Here is an 8,877-nt window from a genome sequence, read left to right as displayed (position 1 = left end):
ATACAATACAGCATTACTTCAGCGATTTGTTTTATACAAACGAATGCAAATATCACTATTCTATAATCAGCTAAACCGCTGCTTAGGATAGGGCAGATATCATCCGCCAACAGCACATACAATACAGCTTATTTGATTCAATTTTTTGGTATCCCTATTTAGATTAGTGTTAGTTGACTGATATCATGATCGAAATCCAGTCTGGCGAGCACGTTTGGGCCAAGATCTATATCATGGCTGTAATAATGGCAGAAAGGATAGCTAATTTCCTTGAGAGTCACACACAGCGAGACTCATGAAAAAAACATGAATCCCGCTGCTTTCCTCTCCTACGTATCCGCTGACAAACTGAAGTGATCAGTAAGTCCGTTGTATGCATAAATCTGCAACGGCGCACGCGGGCAAACAGTTGAAGGATAAGACTAAAGAGTCCCCAGATGTCAGCGTTGTGGCTCGGAATGACGACTTCAGCATAGGTTCAGTCAGTATATTTATTCTAACATAACCCACCTCAGCCTACCAACACCTGACACGTACGCGGAAAAGGCGCTTGGAAACGACCAGCGATCAATGATAATTACATTAAATAAACAATATATTCATTTTTATATCTGAAGAAAAAGTGGCAATGAAAGGGAACCTTTTCCAGGCGCTCTGCTGAGGTTTTTTCAAACCTACCCCAGCGCCCGTTCCGAAGTCCGTGATATGAAAACGTCAACGGAACTGTTTTCAAGCCATTATTGTAAACAGCCTTAGGCTTGTTTTAGTCAGGCAAAATCGCGAGGTAAGCGCGACCCCGCTGGATGGGCTGCAAGACTGTACAATTAATATTATGCTTGCATCAAGCAAGCAAGGGTTCTTCCAGCCACATAGTGTCGTGCATGCCAAAGCTTCGGCATATCTGCTTATCTTTGCAGCATTTCGCGGTGAACGCTTTCAGGCGTTCTTACCTAAAAAGTTGTACCCGGAATTTTCTAGCGAAACGTGCCGATACGATCAAGTGCGTGAAACTAGCTGACGCAACAGGCTATCAGACGTGAATTGGGCACTTGTTGCGGGCGCAAGGCCTACCTTATCGAGCAAAAGGCAATGTGATCTCTTCACAGTAACTATCCTAGTATACTCGGCAAGGACTTTAGACGCCTGGATAATTGATGCAGCGGGTAGGTTGCATAGTTTTCGCCTTGTGCAAGTTAAGACAGACAAGGTCGTCGCGTTGAGTGGGGCTCCCAGAAGGCCACGGGCAAATACGAAGCTCCAGAATTTAAGAGATATTGAACTCAAGTCTTGCATTTTTCCCTTAGCCCGCTGTTTTATAAAATAAACGAAAAAGCGTGTCAGTCATATCAAATTGTAAGTTTAACATTCGACGCAAAATTGTACCCAGGTAGAACGGTGACCCATTACTAACGACGACTATGTAGCATCAAATTATCTCGGTAGTAGCATAGTAGGGAATGTATTTGCCTGCTAATCTTTAGGGACCAGTTGTGGTCTAGATTCGAACCCGACCACTGACACACTTCGTTTCGTACTGGGAACCAGTCATCTGATGGAATGTTGAACGACGATACCGAACGTAGAACTCGAAACACAGCGGTACCGTCAAATTATGGCGTTTAGATCGTAATTGTTCATGCTCAATGTAACGGTGATAGGAAGTGTTCGGTCGTAATGGGCGAGTACTAAACTCGATGTCAATGTGCGCTTGACTTCACGGAACCTACTCGTTCTGTGGTGACCATTTAAACTACGTACAACACTTGAGTAGACTGTCTATGAGAGCTCATACTTCCCGAAGTAAACGGTAATCAAAAAAGTAAATACCAACACACGAAATTAACACTTAGACGAAAGCAGGTAGCTTCGGGTGAACGTACTCAACGGCTCAGGGAAAGATGAGATTTTTGACCCACCAATGGTTTGAGCCGTATAGCATGGCTGTTTAGATTGTTTCCTTTGAGTGTGCTTAGGTATTCGACTTTGTGACGGAAACTCCACAGACAATTTTACCCAGTGTGACCAAATACTTCATATATATGGATTAATTTATTAATGATTTTAAATGAACTTACCGTCATTAACGTCTCACCAGTTTCAAGAAGAGGGCCGATGAAGCCTTTATAGCTAACAAATATTTTTGATCGTGCAAGAATAACGTGTTTATATAACTTAGGGACATGTTAGTTGGTCTAGGTTCGGATTCGAACCTAAACGCGTTTAGTTTCGTGCCATTGGTAACCAGCCCTCTGCGGAAATGCCTAGCGAAAAGTAGTAGCAAACGTAAAACTCGATATGATTTTATAGTCTTCGAAAACCTTGAAGTGTTGAGACCTTTCAACCGTTCCCCATCAGGACGGTAACCAACCAGGTGCTCTTTCATGTTTTTTATAGTTTCACGCTTATAACACCTGTCCCATTAACTTATCAACTAACTGACATTCTATTTGGCCCCCTGTTGCCTTGCAGACCCGCAGCTCCGATACCGGAAAATTCACCCTCGTCTTTCGGCCGTATTCCGCTCAAGCCTGGTGTCACGCATGTGCAGCTGCGGTCAGCCGCTATCGAGACAGCGCTTCGACGTCAGGCGAAGTCAGCGCCTTTGCTTAAACCGCAGACGGCGCCCCCAAGAACGGTGCCACCAACCTCACAAGCTGCTCCCTCACCGGCGACAGCTGTCAGTTCGTCTGCTACCGGGAGTGGCGTTGCAGGCGGAGGTCATGCGCCGGTTGGGCGGGTTGAAGTCGCCACCGCCCGATTAGGGCAGCTAGGTCTGAGCGGGGTATCCACGGCCGAACAACATCAGCAACAACAGAAGCATAAACAACAGCAGCAGACGTTGCACTCACAGAACCATCGGCATTCACAGCAACACGCACAACAGCTACACGACGGACAAAACCAGCTCCAGTTGCAACAGCATCCATCCCAGCAGCATGGCCACCATCAGCCTCTCCAGACAAAACAGCAACCAGCGCAGCAATCACTGCAAACACAGCCATCGCAGCATCATGAATCACAGCAACAACAACAACAACAACAACAACATTTCATCTATAATAAACAGAAGCAAATTCAGTCTCAACAGCATCAGCAGCAACTGCAGCAGCTACAAAAACATCAACAATTGCAGACGCAAAATCATCTTCAGAGACAGCAGCAGCAGCAGCAGCAGCAGCAGCAGAAACAAGCGCCGCCACATATTCGGAGCACGCAACAACAAGCACAACATCAGCAGAACTTTAGTCAAGCTCAATATCAGTCACACATTCAGGATCATTCCGGTCCAAAACAGCGGCAGCAACCGACACACTATGTCCGAACTCTTAATAAGGCTCCAGGTATGATATTACTAAACTCATACAGATATACAAACATCCCTGAACTCTTTTCAAATAGTCCGCAGTAAGCTAAAATATACCTATAACAACCACGATCATATTTTTATACATTCTTAACATCTAATGCTGAAAATTGTAATACTCTATTAAGAACAATTCACAGACGATCTCATAATATCATGATGTATCTTATGAACGTATAAAGGTATTCAGTGTTACAGTGGTGGAGTTGCTAGAATTGCTGGTAATCTATGCGATCCGTATCTAGTTTTTGATAATTGCTAGGTTAATAAATTTTATGATTTTTTGTTTAGTTTTACGTTAGGAACTGAAGGAGCATTGCAAAAGATATGTCTTTATTTAGATTTGAAATTAAGGCCCATAGGTGTTTATAGAGTTATTATATTAAAATGGTTCTTCTGCACCGCTTTAGACGCGTTAGAACGTACATTCCGAGTGCTTACCTTTAGTGCGGTTTGTTGATTTCCGACAATGAACTGGTGATGCAATAAGAAATGGATCATGTGAATAGCTTGTCTTAAAAAATTCATCACGGCAGTATCGGAAAACCAAAACACTATTTCATTTAAGTTAATGGCTTGCTTTGGTCAGTTGAGTGCATCTACTCGAATGTTCGTACGCTACGCGTCAATTACTTTGATAAGCGAGAATAACTTCTTCTTAAAAAACTCAACGCTTACACATTATTTAGTAATTTTGATACTACTCAACTATATCCGAAAGCCTAATCATCACGCACAAGTAAACACTCCAATCCGCTTCTAGAGCCCACATATATAATCGATTCCTCGACCACTTTTTCATTCAATTTAGTCGATGACCAGTACATTTAATTTCGATTCAGGCGGTTCGTGGTTTCTTCCCTTTTTCCTCCCTGGATTTACATAACTCGCCCCTCTTATCCAGGTTTGCCCGCGTTCGGCTCTAATAGTCATTCTGGGTTAACCGATAACAACCACCGCCGAGGAGTGAGCGTTGTAACTCTGAACGGTCAATCCACCGGTGGCAGTCTGGTTACCGTCGAAGTACGTGGAGGTGGCGATAACGTGGACGGCAGCGTTGTCAGCACGAGTGGACGTTTCGGCGACGGAAGAGGACGGGAAAGTCGCTCAACAGGTCCGAACGCGTTGTCTTCCGGACGGATGGGACTTGTCCCACCGCCTTACGAACAGGCGATCCGCTCCTCCTGCAGGCGACGGCCCGCTGATCTTGATCTACTGATTCGGACGCAACAAGAAAAGCTAAATCTACAGGTAAAAAGGGGCCCATGAATGGTAACTTGGCAACTTCAGGGAATTATGTGGAATGTTAAGGAAGCACAGAGTGCGGCCAACACATGAATGATAAGAGATATTAAAAGGGAGAGAAATAAAAGAACGAGAGGATAATTAAAGTTGTTCAAATTCCGTCTTTTTACTTTTTGACCTTGTAGGAGTGGTTCGAGAATTGATTTGCTAGCAAAATCGAATAAATGTTGGAAACTGAAAACTAAGATAGGAGTGGAGTCAGAATCAAGAACAAGGTCAGCAAAGATTAAAACAAAAGTGTTGCTTTAAATGCGCCTTCGTCCTATAGCATAAATGCTCAAAATAAATGGTTTTCACCTCGCATTCAGGGGCAGATTCGTGGAACGCATCGAGGAAGGCATGAATAAATTTTTCATAAAGATGAGAAAGAGACATTGATCAGTATGCGTTAAATGTATACCATCAGGTCGACGAATTGTCGAGCACGAGTCACTTGAATGATTCGATCTTCGATACAAGTAGTAGTGGTCCACTCACATCGTGCTTAGAGCATTCTGTATTGTGACGTCCCGTTGTGGGAACGTAGGCGATGAGCTAGCAAAGTATTCGAAACATTACCGCTAAAAAGGAATCGTGCTATTTTTTTTTTTTTTTTTTTTTAGTCAACTAAGCACTTGTCACATAACGTAATAAGGCCTCGTCCGTAAATCAGTGTGCATCCAGACCCAATCGTGAATGCTCGTTTGTTTCTTGAAAATGTTGAACAACTACTATCCTAGCCCGAGAAAAGCTTTCTATCATTTGCTCAAACTTTCCTCGGTCAGAGTGTCCTTTTAGGAAAATCAATAAAAACCACTCCCTCTTTCAAAACACACGGGATGCTTATGGCGAATTAGGACATGCTTTGCTTGGCTGCTTATGAAAGCGGGTGTGCCCTCACTTTATAATTGTTCGCAAGAGAAAACGAGCGTTTTTGCTAGAGCTAAACCACGTACTTATTGTGCCAGAGGTATAGCGTTACTGTTTAGATTACAAACGAGTATTCATATATTGTAAAGAATCCCCTTCGAAGCTGTTAGTTTCTTTGGTTATTTAAAATGAGCGATTTACAGTCTTACCGGTTACACTGCGGCTTTCGAAAATTTGAAATCGATCTATATATGGCAAAGCGGACCATTGGTAAGGGTCAGTCTAAAGATGCCCCCTAACTGGATTAAAATTACGCAAGAGGGCATTTCTGATGAATCTCTAATTTTGGCACAGAAGTTGAGGCCTATTCGCAAAGAGGATATTCATTACTAACAGGGTCCTTTCAATGTTAGATTTTTGGATCTTTTTGCATCTTTCAGGTTTTCTTTTACTCTTACTTTTAGCAAGACTCTCACTAGGCCATCTATGCCAAATCCGCCATTGGTTATTATTATTATTATTATTATTATTATTGTCAATGTATCCGCTAAATTAAAAATCAAACTTTCGAAAGTTATTTATGAGACCTTGAGTTAAACGTTTTGAAGTTAAATGGAAAATGTCTTCATTTGAATATATGTCGAGACCCTGTATAAATATATGTCTAAAACCCTTTATTTGTTTTAACTTCTCCGGTCTTCTGCTTTTTGTAAGTCTTGTGTATTTATGTTGAGCGTGCTAAATAACTCCAATCATTAGCCTGTCGTATAATTATGGTTCCGTAAATTAACATCGTAAGACTTGTGTGCAGTTCTGTGCGCGTCCAATTTTTGCCTAGATCAAAAAAGTACGTTCGGCACAAAATATCTCTACGACAAATTGCGCTTTTTCGAAATACTGACGTTCTTTCCAATTAGATTAATTTTCAATTATGAGCCACATCGAAATATCAGCTTGCGTACGTGCAAATCTTCCGCCATTGATTTAGACGACTGATGACTAGGTTGGCCGCCGACCTCCTCTTCTGGCAATATATACGTACGAGCAACTTATGAAATGTTTCGAAACTTTCGAAGTTCATACCCTTAGTATTCTATTTCATTTCAGACAAGGAAAATACGATGATAGCAACAACCCATATACGTTGTTAAAGGAAACAGTTTTCACGGGCCAATAAGCTTATGCCGCGGCCTCTTCACGCCATATGAGAATTGTCCATCGGTGACCTAATCGGCCGCGTTGTGGCTGCGCAAGCTGGTTTAAGCAGCGATGGTTCCTCAAATCATCTATAAACAGCTTTTGTTTGAACGAAAAAGGTTAACGAATATAATGAATGCAAAAATGGATAGCATCCGTGCTAGAAGATGACGTTTCATTATTCGTGATTTTTTTTTGTGTAGACGGCAAAGCTGGAAGAGATGGATCGCGAGATTGCCACACTCGAATCGAACCTTGAGAATCGCGAACGAGAACATGGGGCGATTTATCCAGAATGTCAGGATCTCGACCGACGGCTGACGGCGGCCGAAACGCGCCTTGGACTCGCTCAAAAAGAAGAAGCTTCGTTGCATGCAGAGATCTATGCAACGAAAGCTAAGATCGAACGACTGGCACATGACACAGAGGTAAGTATATATATAAAGCGGTTACTATTATTGTTTTCCTTACTATACTAACTATCACTAGCGAAAACTATCAAATAGCTTTTTTTTTTTCTTTTTTTTTTTTCCGTTTATTTCTAAAACTAATTTGTCTTTGTAATGTTACTTGTTATTGCTGGTAATACGTCCACCATTACAGGCCTACATGTCTCGTGAGTGTGACCTAGTAACCCGCGCACTGGATATGGTGGCCACGCCCTCTCAAGACCTTCCACTGGATGAGAAGCATAGGGAAATCGTTGCTTCGCTTCAGCTGGAAATCGAAGAGGTCCACAGACAGGCTAACCAATTAGCGGAACAGCTCAAAATGGAGAACCTCAAAGGTATTCAAAGCATTAAATCTCAATGTTCAACTTTGAGAATTAATTCACACGTGTTCGCTAAAGTGTGATACGAATTCTTTTCTCTGTCTATTAAGCCAACTGAGTACTTCCTTTGAGGAGTACATGGAGGCAATTGTAGTTAATTCGAGCTGTAAATAGTTTATTTTAGTAGAGAAAAATTTGTTTTACAGTAACAAATGTCAATGTACGACACCACAGATAGTTTGTCATACATGCATACAGAAGGTTTTTTTTCTAACCTCTATTGTAAATATGTCGCTCATGTAACTTAACTATTATGTATCTAAGCTGTGTATTTGGTCTTGTTAACTATTAAACATATACATATATAGACAGATCAATATGTTACCGTCTTTTTCACAATTAAGCAATTCTATCTCCTTGTCTGAAATCCATTCAAAGTAGAACCTCAGTTTGATTCTGTCTTAATGCCAACCTTCTTGTCTATCCACAGGGCTATCCATGGTAAATCCAGAAGAGCTGGCTGAAGGTGCAGAAGGCTTTCTAGGAGGTATCTGGACTGGCAACGGCGCGGGGGGCGCAGGGGCCCACTCATTAATGCGCGGTCACGGTGGTTCGTCTCGAAGAAAGGTACCGCCTAAAGGACCTCGCCAACTCGGCCAGGAGATGGCGTCACCTACGCAGACGCACCCGATAGGCGTTTGGGTTTAAGTCAAGGCAGAGAGAGCTGTACGTCCACTCTAAAAACGTAGATACAGAATTTGCTTGAATAACTAGGTAATGGTATGTGCAGCACCTTGAAGAAGATGTAAAAGCAGAAAAAAGTATGATGCTCCTGAAGTTCAGCAGGAAAACCCACAGAACGGTGTACATCAGTGGGCTACAAGAACGCACAGGCTGGACAGGACGAAGCATTAAAAATCAAGAGTGAGCCCTCAAATCAAGCCTTCGAATAGATATGAAGATAGATGAAATGGCCTTGTGCCATGGATGCATAGATTGGAATCGTCTGGTGCTCGAAGTAGGACGCTCTGTAAAGGTGCTATTTGTAGAAGTAATAATAAACACGAAACAAGATTAAGAAGATGCTATGCCGCTGCTGTATGATGACGACGGCGTTTCAACAGTAGTGTGATTTGAATCTTTGGAGAAAAAATAATAACCCCATATTCGCTTTGGTGCCTTACTCGAGTTCACATGCTAGGAAAGACTACATACTACGATGCCCCACTTTAATAAGAGGAACCTCGTATTCTGATAGGGGAGCGTTTCCTCCATTTTATCAACGAAGATGTTGATAGGTTTGGCGCGTTTTCACGGGGTCCCTCTCACGTATGTAGCTGATTATATAAAAACGGTATTGAAAGAAGAAGTCTAATAATAGGTAGAGAAA

General features: G+C 42.3%; 1 protein-coding gene across 11 annotated transcripts in view; it reads left to right on the top strand.

Moving 5' to 3' along the window:
- The window catches only part of LOC111249758 (uncharacterized), a 95,796-nt gene extending 86,925 nt beyond the window's left edge, over positions 1–8,871 (top strand). For all 11 annotated transcript variants that reach the window (XM_022804042.2, XM_086989082.1, XM_022804044.2 and 8 more), the window contains 5 exons: positions 2,470–3,341; positions 4,269–4,615; positions 6,919–7,143; positions 7,319–7,502; positions 7,978–8,871. In XM_022804042.2, the coding sequence (XP_022659777.1) occupies positions 2,470–3,341; positions 4,269–4,615; positions 6,919–7,143; positions 7,319–7,502; positions 7,978–8,195 (1,846 nt within the window). In that variant the 3' untranslated portion in view covers positions 8,196–8,871. The remainder of the gene's footprint in view (positions 1–2,469; positions 3,342–4,268; positions 4,616–6,918; positions 7,144–7,318; positions 7,503–7,977) is intronic.
- Positions 8,872–8,877: the final 6 nt, after the last annotated feature.

This window comes from Varroa destructor, unplaced genomic scaffold (assembly GCF_002443255.2).
Source record: "Varroa destructor unplaced genomic scaffold, Vdes_3.0 BEIS01000004.1, whole genome shotgun sequence".
Lineage (NCBI taxonomy): Eukaryota > Metazoa > Arthropoda > Arachnida > Mesostigmata > Varroidae > Varroa > Varroa destructor.
This window is presented reverse-complemented; position numbering and strand designations above follow the sequence as displayed.